This window comes from Lepidochelys kempii, chromosome 1 (assembly GCF_965140285.1).
Source record: "Lepidochelys kempii isolate rLepKem1 chromosome 1, rLepKem1.hap1, whole genome shotgun sequence".
Taxonomy (NCBI): Eukaryota; Metazoa; Chordata; order Testudines; family Cheloniidae; genus Lepidochelys; species Lepidochelys kempii.
Window position 1 is genome coordinate 166,173,389 of NC_136380.1, and position 15,571 is coordinate 166,188,959.

The 15,571-nt window shown below is 37.4% G+C and overlaps 1 protein-coding gene across 10 annotated transcripts in view; it reads left to right on the forward strand.

The window, feature by feature from the left end:
- The window catches only part of SYNJ1 (synaptojanin 1), a 107,566-nt gene that overhangs the window by 26,152 nt on the left and 65,843 nt on the right, over positions 1 to 15,571 (forward strand). For 7 of the 10 annotated variants that reach the window (XM_073362090.2, XM_073362107.2, XM_073362119.2 and 4 more), the window contains exons 10-13: positions 1,092 to 1,173; positions 5,558 to 5,710; positions 8,645 to 8,810; positions 10,056 to 10,079. In XM_073362090.2, coding sequence (XP_073218191.1) covers positions 1,092 to 1,173; positions 5,558 to 5,710; positions 8,645 to 8,810; positions 10,056 to 10,079 — 425 coding nt within the window. The remainder of the gene's footprint in view (positions 1 to 1,091; positions 1,174 to 5,557; positions 5,711 to 8,644; positions 8,811 to 10,055; positions 10,080 to 15,571) is intronic. The other 3 variants (XM_073362098.2, XM_073362173.2, XM_073362137.2) reach the window with 2 other exon arrangements.

Below are 15,571 nucleotides of genomic sequence, written 5' to 3' on the forward strand. Positions count from 1 at the left end.
AATGATTTATTAGATTGTCCTCTTGGAAAAACCAACAGCCCTGTTTTTTTCTCTCTGTTTCTGTCTTGTCAAATTAGATTTACTACTACCCTCTTTATTTTGACCAGTGCAGTCTTTTTTGTTTACTACAGTAGAAGTAAATATGTATTGTCACAATAAGTGTCCATTCTAGCATAATTAGGAGATGGAAAACAAAATAAAACCCAATTTAGAGAGGTTTGTTCTTGGAGGATTATAGATATTCAATTGTCTCCTAAGATACATTTTTCCAGTTTTACCAAAATATTGTTTGTTTTAAGCTTTATTAAAGATAAACAAAATGATTGACAACACACATTTATTTTTTTTAAAATACCTTCTATATTTGTCAGCTTCTTAATAGTTAAGGGAGTACAACAGAGCTAAGACATGTTAAGTTATGACTTGCAGTAGGTATACAAAATATTTTTTTAAGTTGTGCTATAACTTTTTAAAATCTGTTCATCCTATTTGTTTTATCTCTTCTGAGTAGGTAAATTGTTAATCTAATATAGAAAATAAGTCTCTTCATTTTTCTTTTTTCTTTTATTGTGTCAACCAGATTTCTATAGTTCTTTTTTTTCCCAAAGATAGTGTTGAAATAATGTATTGGATGCAGTTTTATTACATTTACAGTTTACTACAGTCTTACTTTAATTTCAGCAAATCAGGGCACTTTCCTAATGCTTTGTTTTCTAATGTTTGTTTTGTTTTAACTAGAAGTGAGTACCCCTGAAATACTTAGAAAATGCATGTTGTATTTCCTGGGTTGTTTAGAAAGAGAGTTCATTCCAGCATTACACTTCAGAAAACAAGAACCGCACCAAAAAATTGAAGGAAGACTTTGTTTTATTTGCTGGAGATAAATTGCTTTTGTCTAAAAGAGAGATGTCAGTTTTGTTACTGTTGGTGGAGCTATAGCAGCCAACGTTATAAATGTATTTTTATAACAAAAACATTGCAATTACAGTGCCTTGATTTACTCGTCTCTTTAAGACCTTGGTGTCCTTTGATGTTCTTTGTCTTACTGAGTCATTTCAGTGTTTCTCTTTATTTTGTTGTACTTGGCACAGATATCAAAATGGTACTATCAGGACAAACTGCTTGGACTGTCTGGATAGAACAAACAGTGTGCAGGCTTTCTTTGGCTTAGAGGTAGGAAAATAATGTAGATTTCTTGATGTAGAACTTGTAAACACTGATTGATTCTGATGCTTCTGTAATACTTGAATGATAAAATTGCCATAATTGTCAATAGGCAAGATTAATTACAATATGCTCAAGTTATGAGTTAAAATCTGATTTGTAGCATGGCCCTGTAGCTCAGTGGGCTAACATATCTTGGTAGCTCTCAATTCGTAGTACTAAATTGTGGTTATATCAGTTTTAAGGAAAGTATATTCTGGACCACTACCACTGATGTATTCCCCTTTCTTTGTATGTCCATCTGTTTTTCCTTTCAGTTTCAGGCTTGCAATTCCAAAGGAGGAGTACCGCAACAATCCCACACAAAAGCACTTTATTACCCATAGCACTTGCTGTGAGTTCAACTAAGATTCCTCAAATTGAACTTATAGTAAGCACTGTGGATAAAGGTCTTTGGTGCATATGCTACTGTCCTAAATGGTTACCAGTACTGCTGTCAAGGAAACATCATTAGTCCATGAGTTTTGGATTACACAGAGAATGTTACGGTTGGGCCCCCAGCAGGGTGGATTTGATTTAAATCACTAGTCAGGAAGATTCTATTAAATCATGGATTTCTACATAAAAGTGCATTCTTGTTGGTTGTTATAACCTTAATACATATTCCTCACGACTCCGAGAGATGCGACCCAAACTGGGTCTCTTTTACGGCCTGCTGCCATTATAGGTTTTCCCTTCTAGTGAGAGAATGGTATGGTAGATCTCAAATCAATGAAGGCTACACTCAGAAAGACCTCAAGACTTCTGGAATATGCTGCTCAAACAGTTTCACCTTTGTTTCTACTGCCTGTCCCTCCCTTCTCACATTTATCTCCAGACTTCTTCTCCTTGTCCAGATCTATTCCACCCACAACAATCTTCTATTCATTGAACTTTTTGAAACTTTGCAATTTTAGAGAGAGGTAAAGGACTGACTGTGTACACAGAGGGACAATAGGGTTGAAGTTTTTTTTACTGTTAACAAGCATGTTATCTCTGGAGACACAAATCCACAGTTTGAGAACTGCAAAACTAAGCATCTCTGATGGTATTTTCTAGACTTAGCACTGAGTCCCACTGGGTAGATAGAAAGATTAACCTAAATAATCTATACGGAAACCCCTGGAATCCCATAAGATTGGGTCCGTAATCCATAAACTATTGGAACTCATTTACAAAATTTTTCTTAAACATTACATGAATATATTGTCCCATACTATAGAATTAGAATTTATAATCCCTATTCCATGATGAGATATCTTTGAGCTATAATGTATCTTAATTAAAATAATCTTTAGATAGGTTTTTTTCTCAACAAGCATTTTATCAAAAAAATCCGATTTAAATAAAAAAATCTGATTTTTTAATTTTTTTTAAATAATTGATTTTTATCCACCCTGGCCCCAAATCTGTGGTTGTGAATTCATTCTAGAATTCAGTATTTTCCTTAAAATTGTGCTCCAGGATATCAGCTTTAATATTTAAAAAGAAAAAAAAAAAAGTTTCTCATGTTCAAGGTTATAAAGCAAAGCTTGAAAACATGAACTGAATGTAAACTGATGCAGTGATGCTTGACAGCCCGAAACGATAGCTTTGAGAGATTTGCCGTGCTCCACTCATCTTAATAAATGGTTAATTCTGAAACCTAAACATGAAAACCTGCAACATATTTAAAAATAGAAATGTGTGGACACTGAAACTAAATTAATATAAAAATAAACAAGACTACTGTACTTAAGATATTTTTTTCTTCTAATTTAATAAAACCCTTCGATTTTAACATTTTATATGAAAATTCTGCAGAATTTTGAATGGAAAGCTGTAGAATCCAGTGACTTTGAAGCAAAATTTAAGTCGAATTGTCTGCCAAATACATAGAGCTTTGATTATAGTAGTTTGCCTGTACAATGATGTTCTAGTCAAATAGTCCACTGAATTGAAACTTTATCTGATTTTTTGTTTTCTTCACTGTTAACGTGTCCCATCCATAGGTAGATGGTGGATCTAACCAAAGCTTGAAAGATCTAAGGTTTTGTAGTGTTTCAGCTGCCTGTACTGCAGGGAATTATTACAATGTTCGTGTTATAGAACTCTGAGAAATAAAGGGAAAAACATGCCAGTTGGGGTCTGTTATTAATATATATTAATCTTGGTTGGTTTTGGAGTTCTTCTCTTTCTGTATGACTTAATTCACAGTGTGTACTGTAAAAAAAGAATTTGATTACTTTAAGTATTCGTTCATCCATATATCTATCCCATATTGATCTTGTAATGGAAAAAATACAGAGATTGTATCCTTAAAGAAGATCCTTTTTGATCCTAAATCTGTGTCCATCATAGTTTTGAGCTTGACAGTTCATGGTAGACGGATACTCAGGTTCTGAAGTAGTCCAGCTGGGTGAGCTAGGAAGACCTGTATGGAATAATCATTTCTCATGTTTTATATGCATTTCAGTTGTCTGTTCTGTAGAAAACAGACACCTGACACTCACTTGAATCAAAGTATATAGTAATTTTATATTTACAGGTCTACGTTTTGTTCTCTTGTACCAGTGTAAATCTGGAGTAAAGTCACTAATTTCATTACAGCAGAAATGTCCAACTCCTTCTGTGTTGAGGGCCACATTACCTTTTCAGTTAAAATTCATGAGCTGGGAATATAAAGCTCACCAGCAAGAGGCAATTTTTTCAGTCTTCTCCAACTGTTGAATGAGCCTCTTTAATTGTATTTAAATGAAATACTTTTAAAAAAAATCTTTATTTAAGGAAAATTTTAAAAGATAGTGCATGCAGGAAGCCTGTTTTTCTCTTCTAATTAGCTTACCTCTAGTTCCCGCTCTGTTTCCATAGCCACATTGTAGTTTTTTTCCTCCAACCGCTGCCCCACTTTGGACATTTCTCTTCTCCCTTCACCCTAACCATACCACTTTAGGATTCTTCCCCAAATCTCTTTTCTATTTGCATCCTTCACAGCATTGCCAACCCCAGGTGTTCAAAAATCATGATTACTTTAAAAATCACAACATTTAAAAAAAAATCCTATTTGCCTTCTGTTCTTTGAACATTTAATGTTTGTTTTCAAGCTTATATCCATATCCATAAGCATAAGGGCTAGAATCTTTCTTTTCCTTTCTTTTTTTAATGAAAGAAATTCCCATGTGATTGCATGACTCCAGAAACTGGGACTTTTATAAAAATACCAGATGTCATGAGACTCACGATAAAATTGCAAGAGTTGGCATAATTCTTTCCCTTCTTCTGGGGATTTGTCCTACCCCATTTGCTGCTCTCCCTGCTTCTTTGGGAATTTTTCTCTACTCTCTTTTCTCAACCTCCTTTCCTTCCCCCACCCCTTTTTCCTATCTCCATGAGTTCTTTCTCCCACACAATTTGGAAAATGTCCCCCCTTCTCCTTTTTGGTATAGGCAGCGAGTGAGGAGAGAGAACATAAAAGAAGCTGCTTCCCCAAACCTGGTATTGGGTAACAGCAGCTGGGTACAAGAGGAAGTAGATATCCAGCTGAGTCTGTTGCAGTAGGGTTCAGTGATTACATCAGGGGTTGGACAGCAAAAGAAATATCTGTTCCTCTGAACTTTTATGTGTGGCATTGTGGAGGTGGCTGTGGCGTCTATAAAAATTGCTGCTAGGGCCCAGTCAGGCAGATCTCCTCCCACTTTATCTCCAAATCCTTCCCAGACCTTTTCAGCTATACCTGGCAGGTAGACGCCTTTGAGAAGGCTGTCTAGACAGAAAGATCCTAGGAGCTAGATCTGCCTGTGGGACATACCTGTCTGACACGGTTTTAAACTAGTGCAACTATAACTTATAAAGCTTACTTGATAAATTAACATTCTGCCTACAGTGACTACAAATCACTATTCTTAAAGTTTGCTTCTTGACTCTTAGTAGAAATTTGAGGGAAGATAAAGTGAACCACAAAAGACATTGCTGTCTTACTCATTTTAGTATCACAGAGCTCTACATCCATTGCATTCTGTTAGGAAAGGTCAGTGATACTTTGAGACTTAGCTGTGGCTCTGATAGGAAGAATGTAGAGTAAACTCCATTTCGATACTAATGCAGAATTAAACACCTGGAAATAAAAGATAAGGTTATGATATTACCATGACATTTTTAGATTAAAACATTGAAAGACCACCTATATCTAACTAGCTTTTTCTGGTTTGACTTTTTTTAGTATGTTATACTGCTGTGAAGGACTCTAACATGATATAGTGTCATTTTCTCCTGAATGCAGAGTTAAAGTAAATGCTTTTTTTTTTTTTAAAGGGAGAATTTGACAATATATATTTTAATGTATTCACTTCATGAGCCTTCTCTTGAACTGTTGCAGATGCTAACAAAACAACTGGAGGTTTTAGGGTTAGCTGAGAAGCCTCAGTTGGTTACTCGCTTCCAGGAAGTTTTCCGGTCCATGTGGTCTGTGAATGGTGATTCCGTCAGTAAAATATATGCAGGAACTGGAGCTCTTGAAGGAAAGGCTAAGGTAAAAGCACTTTTTAATAATAAACATTTTAGCAGTATTTCAAGTGAGTGTTTCCTTTTACCATAAATGCCATTATTGTGAGGGTTTTCCTTTTTTAAATGTACTTTTGTAAAAAGTAATGGTGTAATCAAAAAAAGATAAAATTGCATTAAAATAAAAAATAAGTCCTACTTAACAAACAAATAATGTTTCAGTAACATCTTTCTCAGTATGAATTTTCCCCCTATTCCTGGTTAGTACTCTCTTTAGAGAGTGGAGAGGCTTAGAGAAGACACCCAGGTCAATTCACATTGCAGCATCAGAAGATATATGTTCAATCCACACTAGTTTCTTTGCATAGTTTGTTTCCTCTCTGGGCCCTTTCCTTCAACTGCATTAATTTCATCCAACATATCAACTTTCAGTTGAACATATTGTGAAATAAAGTAATAATTCTTGTGTTTACTCTGGTTGGTCTTTTCTTATCTCTTCTGTTCACCATGTTAATTTGACTAGATCATGGTTTGTGTTCCTTCAGCTGTACCTTTTCTAGTTTTCCGGTTACTGGGAGGAAAAAAAACAACCAAACAGTTCCTTTTCTAGTTTTCTTTGTCTCGTAATGTGCAATTTTGTGCTGTTTCCCGTGTATGGTTCATTTTATTTCTTCAGCCTATTTTGTCCCAGTTAATACACAAGTTGTTCAAATCACCAAATGCTATTTTTTTTCTTTTCACAAATGTTTTTTCTTTCTTTTTCTTATCAGGTGATATATAGCAAATTTTGAACCATAACAGTTATACCCCTCTCTTAATTCCTCCAATGTGTCCTTTTTCTCTCTCATGCAATTCTTCATGTACAAGAATACTCTTCTTTGCAGTCTCTCAGATCTGCATTTCTATCTTCATTGTGTCATTAATATTTAGACCTTATTTAACTATTTTGTTTTTCCACCATACTTCAGTTAATCCTCCATAATGTCAGAAATCCTGTGTACATGTAGCTATCAATAGCAATAGGCTGCATAAAAATTAGTTAACTGATAGATCAGATTCTGCCTTTTAGATTGATACATGCAAGTCCCATTGATTTGGGAATTGTTTATGTTCCTCTGAGGGTAGAATTTGGCCCAGTATTTTTAATTCTATTTTCTGTGCTAGCAGTGTGACCCAGACCCTGGAAACTTAAGGGTTTCTCCCTGTTTCCTGACTTTTTTCTCCTTACGACTTATATGTTTGTTTGTTCAATTAAATTAATGCTTCTCTGTCATGCTTCTGATTATTTAGCATTTCATTCACTTTGCTGGTTTCTGTATAGGCACGCTATATCTTTTTCCTGTTTGCAAGTTATAAATATTCCTTGTACAAGTTACCTTCTTTGCTAGTTCAAAAGTACTCTTTGGTCAGGTACAGCTCATTCTGCCTGGTAAAGGTCCATCTGTTCTAAAAGAAACAGTAATACTCACAAAGCACTGCAATATATGACATTATTTTTGGTAACACTTCTCGATCCCGTGTGAACTATCATCTGCTTCAGTGGTGTGTTGTTAATATACATAAAAATATTGCTGGTAGGTTTCTATCCTGACTTCTCAAAGCTTGTTTGTAATCTGTATAGTTGTCATTTGTATGTAATTTTGATTCTCCAAGGTCCAAGAGTGCTTAAAAGTTTAATAAAAAAAAAAAAAAAAACCACAAAAAAACCCCACCACATTTTAAGATATGAAAAGATTCTACCTTTAAATTGAAATGTATAAATATACAATAGATAGATAGAAGAATCTCACTTTAAGGACTATTATATTCATTTAAATCTAACACCTTAACTACTCTTTCTTTTGCTTTCTCTGGGTTCCTTTGAATTAATTGCCTGAAATGTGAATGGTGAGTGTTTTTTTAGATCATGTCATACATTCTGTACGTTGTCTGATAGAGAGGAAACAGCCTCTTATTATTAAAAAAAAAAAAAAGTTTACCACAAGAACACTTTATCCATAAGTTTTTAAAACCATGATGCCAGTTCACTTCCTTTTAACCTTGACAACAGAATAGCTTCTTTTGCTATTCTATATTAAGCTCCACAGACCTAAATAGTGGGATGATTTTGAGCTTTCTTAAAACTTTGTTTTTAAGTATAGTATGCTGTGTCCTCTGCAAATAATTCAAGCCACAAATTTACAATTCTGTAGAGAATATAATCCCATGCAACATCCATAAAGGAGTATAGTCTACATGCAGTACTGACTGTGCGTACACCACTGAATGAAATGGCAGGCATGCCTGATATGACTATATCATCCTCTCATGTCAGCTGACTCGGGCTTGGGCTGTTTAATTGTGTTGTAGATGTTCAGGCTCCAGCCTGTGCCAAATGTGTCTGCTGCAGTTAAACAGCCCCGTAGTTAAACACAGATATTTCATAACATTAATTGTGAATGCATACATCCCTATATATATATATATATATATATATATATATATATATATATATATATATATATATATATATATATATATATATATATATATATATATATATATAAAATACAGTATTTATAAGAATGTTTTGGTTTCATGTGCTTGTTCATCTCCCATTATTTGGGGAAAAGCCCAAAATTCCATCGCATGGTCTAAACATTGCACTGTGTGAATTTATTTTGAAGACCAAGAACTTAGGTAAAACTAATATTCTTCTCCCCTCTTTTACTGGAATAATTTGGTTTTTAAATGTGCCTTGACATCTCAGAATTGTTGTGTGACTTTTGCGGAAGGAAAAAATTACATAATGCAGACATATTACGGTAAAGCCGGAAGTTGGAGTTATTTTAGCATTTAAAGTAAATCAACTCACTAATGGTAAAAATTAGAAATTGAAATTTCAAAATATGTGAATGAATATTGCCAGTGTTTTAGGAGTTATTTCCAGTGTAAAATATTTTATAATCTTCCTCCCTAACAGGCTGGAAAGCTGAAGGATGGTGCTCGTTCTGTGACCAGAACAATTCAAAATAACTTTTTTGATAGCTCCAAGCAGGAGGCCATTGATGTTTTGTTATTGGGGAATACCCTAAATAGTGATTTAGCAGATAAAGCACGGGCTCTCTTAACCACCAGCAGTTTACGTGGTATGTGCATTTCAGGATTTTACTCTATCTGATAACTCTTGATGCTAATAAAATTACGCAGATTCTGTTTCTAAGCATTATTTAAAAGTATAAATGTCAAATAATCTGTTTATTTAAAAGTATAGATTCTTACGTTTTCCTAATATTGCCAGGCTGACTTGCAGTGATGGTTTCTGTGCTACTGATATGGTGTGGTTAGTTGTAGAGGTGGGATGGTACAAGGGATAAGTATTTGTAAACTACATTTTTTAGAAAATAACTAGGTTTGTCAGACAAGTACTGTACTTTTAATAGACAGCTTATAGATGTCATTATTTTTCTCAAACTTTGTTTTATAGCAATTAAAAACCCAAGTAATTACATATCTAATTTGAGAAACCAGAATTCCTGGTTTATTAAAACTTCCTACCTTTTTTTTTCCAGTTGAGAGCTGGATGTCTTCATCTATCATGTCATATTCATAGTGAAGGGAATTCCCAGTATGAAAATGTATTCCCAATAAATTTTGTTAAATTGTTTGGAAAACACCTCTTTTTACAGTCAAGTTTTATTTCAGAATACTAGTGTTTATTGCAATGTCAGTTTTCTAAGGCATTTCACTGAACAGTTAAAGTAGTGCATTGATTAGGGGAAAAATAAAGTTATAAACTCTGGATGGTTTATTTGCTGCTTGAAGCCCTGAAAATCTTCACCCCTTAGCGCCCTCTTTTTTTGCCCTGTTTGATACACAGCAAGACTCCGTATCATTACAATTTTGTGTGCAGCTGAGGAGTGTTAGATGAGTCTTCTAGAGCAATTCAGTGTCACCCTGAAACTGACTGAATGTTGTTCTGGATTGACTCTGCTTGTTTCTTCTCAATCCTGCTGCTGAATGCAAGCTGTCTGTTCAGTGCACACAGATGCTGTAAGCCCAAGGAACAAGAGAGTCTGTTCAGAAAATGTGGATTTTTTTTTTTCACGTGATCATGTGGCCTATTAACAATAGGGTTACCTGGCCATCATGCGAATCATTTTAAATTAAAGGGTTCACCAGAATAGGAACATTAGTTAATGACCATTGTGGAGCTTTTTAAACATCTAGATGCAAGTGTTGGGATTTTTTAGCACACATAGATATGTTCGAACTGATAAAGCTAAAAAATTGTTACAAAAGTTATATTTCAGAATATATTCTCATAGCACTACAGTTTTTAAAGCATAATTGTTTACTAATTTCTTCTTGTTTTCTTCTTGCTGCATCCATAGTTTCAGAGCAGTCATTGCAATCAGGTATAGTATAGTAAATTTAAGCCAGAAACATCTGAGCAATTATTGTTCTTCCCTAGCTTCTTCTTGGGTTCCTGATTAAGAATTCGCTCGTTCTCTGTTTGTGTAATCTTAGGCAAGAAACCAAATCTGCTTTGCCTTCAGATTTTCTGGACTCTGCACTTATGTACCTACCACAAAGTTGGGGATGGTTGTGTAATATGGGGAAAGTGGCAATAAAACACATTTAGTTTGTGTGGGAGTGTGATGACAAATTTAATGGCTATTTTTCAGAGACTGCTTCTTTCAAGTTGCAAAGGAAACTTTTGTTTTTAGTCAAAACCAATATTTCAGCTAGGATAAGGAGTAATATACAGTAGCAATATATTTAGAACAGTCACAGTTTTAAGTACTGTTAACGTCGGCTAACTTGCTTTTAAAGGTTTCAGAGTAACAGCCGTGTTAGTCTGTATTCGCAAAAAGAAAAGGAGTACTTGTGGCACCTTAGAGACTAAGCAATTTATTTGAGCATAAGCTTTCGTGAGCTACAGCTCACTTCATCGGATGCATACTGTGGAAATTGCAGAAGACATTATATACACAGAGACCATGAAACAATACCTCCTCCCACCCCACTCTCCTGCTGGTAATAGCTTAACTAAAGTGATCACTCTCCTTACAATGAGTATGATAATCAAGCTGTGCTGGAAATGGCCCACCTTGATTATCATACACATTGTAAAGAGAGTGGTCACTTTGGATGGGCTATTACCAGCAGGAGAGTGAGTTTGGGGCGGGGGGGGGGCGGAGGGTGAGAAAACCTGGATTTGTGCTGGAAATGGCCCAACTTGATTATCATACCTCATTGTAAGGAGAGTGATCACTTTAGATAAGCTATTACCAGCAGGAGAGTGGGGTGGGAGGAGGTATTGTTTCATGGTCTCTGTGTATATAATGTCTTCTGCAATTTCCACAGTATGCATCCGATGAAGTGAGCTGTAGCTCACGAAAGCTTATGCTCAAATAAATTGGTTAGTCTCTAAGGTGCCACAAGTACTCCTTTTCTTTTTGCTTTTAAAGAATATCTCTTACTGGTTTTGTGTTCTTGCACACAATTAACTAAGTTCAGAATATGTCATAGGTAAAGATCTAATTGGTTACCCACTCTCTCCACTGTGAGATATGTGATGTATTGTTCAGGCACAACTTTCAGTTATACATTACACTTAAAGCTTAGAACCCTACTATTTAACAATAATACATTGTAATTAGATATATGATTTCTTCTGTCTGAAGGATAAAACACAAAACATTTTACAAACGTTAATTAACATTAAGCCTCACAACTCCCTACAGTATTATTCTTGCTTTACTGATGGGAAATCTGAGGCACAAGAGACCTTCAACATATCCATACAGAGACTTAGCATACAGCAAGCTGGGAGATAAACTTAGAGCGCGCTAGCCTGCTGTGGATCCTGTTGCCATGTGGACCTTGCTGTCGTGCACTAAAAGTTCCCTAGTGCACGTGACCAGGGTTCACATGGCCAGTGATGTGAAGCAGGCTAGTGTGCTGTAACTTCATACCCTAGCTGGCTGTACACTGAGTCTCCGTGTGGACAAGCCCTAAGTGACTTGCATAGTTTTACACATTGAGTCATCTGCAGAATATAAGAGAGAGGCAGAAGATATGGTATGGGAACTGAAGGCTTCAGTGAGTCTTGTAACTCTGCCCGGCCTCAAGAACCTGACCCTGGAGGTGGAAGTGTACATACAGTCATCTTGTTCATTAACTACCTAAATGCAGTCATCATATTAGTAAGTTGTGCAAGACATGTTGCCGACTTGGTAGGATTATCCTGTAAAGTGCTTACATATATCTACCACAGTACTGTTTCTGCATAGAAGAAATATTGTGAATTCACTTGAATATGCAGCCTCTGAAATGGGGCTATTCCTGAATATGTAAACAGGTGATGTCTATACTTCAGTAAAACACCCATGGCTGGCCCATGTCAGCTGATTCTGGCTCTTGAGGCTTGGGCTATAAAATTGCAGTGTAAACATTCATGCTTGGGCTGGACCCTGGGCTCTGGGACACTATAAGATGGTAGGGTTCCAGACCCTGGGCTCCAGCCCAAGCCCAATTGTCCACTCTGCAATTTTATAGCCCTGCAGCCCGAACCCCGTGAGCCCAAGTCACCTGACACTGGCCAGCTGTGGGTATTTTATTGCAGTGTAGACATACCCTTAATGTTTAGTAGCCGTCAGTATTCTCCAGTGCTTGATACACAGACAACAGCCTACTGCTGTTCCAAAGCTAATCTGGCTACTCCTGTAGCTCATTTGCATTGATAATGTGTGGCAGGGGTCATTGCAGTTACACATGCCTTTTTTTCCCCTCTTTTTAAGAACTCAGAAATTACATATTAAAAATCCCCATTAAAAGAATGTTAAGATTGCAAAATCAGGCACTCAGCATTTAGGAAATGCAAGAATTAATGGATAGTAATGTAAAATGCTACTATATGTAAAGTACAGAATAAAGACCTGGTGGTGCAGCCGTGTTATTGTCAAAACTCCCACTGACTTGGCTTGAGAGAGAACTACATAATCAAGCTGACCTCTTATAATTTAAATCTCCAAAATACCTTGACTCATGGGTGTGATGGTTTGCCTGTAAATTAACAGATCATAATGTTATTAAAATGTCCTTGTGGATTATGAAAGTAAGACACTTTTGCAACATTCTGAGGAGAAGGAAGAGGGACTACACAGTAGTATATTTGATTGGGTAGGTGCAGGGAATAAAAAGGTTGGATTTTATCTTTAACTTTTAAAAAATCCTTAGATTGTAATTGTTTGAATGATTTGCTAGTATACTCATTTTTATCTGAAAGCCACTTTCTACTGTTGTGCAAGCAATATAAATATAATAAAGTTGTGCTGTTCTTAATCTGTTTTATATATTATGGGACAATTTAGAGCACTTGCTATCTGCCTCTTGTGCAATGCACCATCTCCCTCTTCCAGAAACCCTTCTTTAAAACAAATTACTCACCTGTAGAGATGTTAAACTTTTGTTGGACATCTAAAAAGTTTGTACAACCATTTCTGGGCCTTAATCTTACAGAGCTTGATCCAACACCGGTTGAAGTCAGTGGCTTCAGTGGAGCATCCAGCTCCACATGCCCTTAGTCCCTGGGTGAGGAGAGATTGTAGACTTAACCAGTGAGAAAGTCCATAGTATTGTTCAGCAGAGACCTTTTGACCACCTTTGGGGCATAAACCTGAGTGTCTCTAGATTAAGTTTAGAAGTGTGAGCAACAAGAGTGATGTAGTGGTGGGAGTCTGCTATAGACCACCCGACCAGGTGGATGAGGCTTTCTTCCAGCAACTTGCGGAAGCTGCTAGATTGCACGCCCTGGTTCTCATGGGTGACTTTAATTTTCCTGATATCTGCTGGGAGAGCAATACAGCGGTGCATAGACAATCCAGGAAGTTTTTGGAAAGCATAGGGGACAATTTCCTGGTGCAAGTGCTAGAGGAGCCAACTGGGGGGGAGCTTTTCTTGACCTGCTGCTCACAAACCGGGAAGAATTAGTGGGGGAAGCAAAAGTGGATGGGAATCTGGGAGGCAGTGACCATGAGTTGGTTGAGTTCAGGATCCTGACACAGGGAAGAAAGGTAAGCAGCAGGATATGGACCCTGGACTTCAGGAAAGCAGACTTCGACTCCCTCAGGGAACGGATGGGTAGGATCCCCTGGGGGACTAACATGAAGGGGAAAGGAGTCCAGGAAAGCTGGCTGTATTTCAAGGAATCCCTGTTGAGGTTACAGGGACAAACCATCCTGATGAGTCGAAAGAATAGTAAATATGGCAGGCGACCAGCTTGGCTTAACGGTGAAATCCTAGCGGATCTTAAACATAAAAAAGAAGCTTACAAGAAGTGGAAGGTTGGTCATATGACCAGGGAAGAGTATAAAAATATTGCTTGGGCATGTAGGAATGAAATCAGGAGGGCCAAATCGCACCTGGAGCTGCAGCTAGCAAGAGATGTCAAGAGTAACTAGAAGGATTCACCAAGGGAAGGTCATGCCTGACTAATCTAATCGCCTTCTATGATGACATTACTGGTTCTGTGGATGAAGGGAAAGCAGTGGATGTATTGTTTCTTGACTTTAGCAAAGCTTTTGACACGGTCTCCCACAGTATTCTTGTCAGCAAGTTAAAGAAGTATGGGCTGGATGAATGCACTATAAGGTGGGTAGAAAGTTGGCTAGATTGTCGGGCTCAACGGGTAGTGATCAATGGCTCCATGTCTAATTGGCAGCCGGTGTCAAGTGGAGTGCCCCAGGGGTCGGTCCTGGGGCCGGTTTTGTTCAATATCTTCATAAATGATCTGGAGGATGGTGTGGATTGCACTCTCAGCAAATTTGCGGATGGTACTAAACTAGGAGGAGTGGTAGATACGCTGGAGGGCAGGGATAGGATACAGAGGGACCTAGACAAATTGGAGGATTGGGCCAAAAGAAATCTGATGAGGTTCAATAAGGATAAGTGCAGGGTCCTGCACTTAGGATGGAAGAATCCAATGCACCGCTACAGACTAGGGACCGAATGGCTAGGCAGCAGTTCTGCGGAAAAGGACCTAGGGGTGACAGTGGACGAGAAGCTGGATATTAGTCAGCAGTGTGCCCTTGTTGCCAAGAAGGCCAATGGCATTTTGGGATGTATAAGTAGGGGCATAGCGAGCAGATCGTGGGATGTGATCATTCCCCTCTATTCGACATTGGTGAGGCCTCATCTGGAGTACTGTGTCCAGTTTAGGGCCCCACACTACAAGAAGGATGTGGATAAATTGGAGAGAGTCCAGCGAAGGGCAACAAAAATGATTGGGGGTATGGAACACATGAGTTATGAGGAGAGGCTGAGGGAACTGGGATTGTTTAGCCTGCAGAAGAGAAGAGTGAGGGGGGATTTGATAGCTGCTTTCAACTACCTGAAAGGGGGTTCCAAAGAGGATGGATCTAGACTGTTTTCAGTGGTAGCTGATGACAGAACAAGGAGTAATGGTCTCAAGTTGCAGTGGGGGAGGTTTAGGTTGGATATTAGGAAAAACTTTTTCACTATGAGGGTGGTGAAGCACTGGAATGCGTTACCTAGGGAGGTGGTAGAATCTCCTTCCTTAGAAGTTTTTAAGGTCAGGCTTGACAAAGCCCTGGCTGGGATGATTTAATTGGGGATTGGTCCTGCTTTGAGCAGGGGGTTGGATTAGATGACCTCCTGAGGTCCCTTCCAACCCTGATATTCTATGATAGGTAGAGCTGGGCAAAAAGTTTTATCAAACTTTTTCTGCAAAAAATGTAGATTGGGTGATATCAAAACATTCTGAAGGCTCAAGTTGGTTTTGTCAAATTGTCTGGTTGGAGGGGAGGAGGGGGACCTAAAAAAAAAGTCCAACAAGTAAAAATGTTTTACTTTTTGTAAATGAAAGGTTTCCATTTTTTGATTC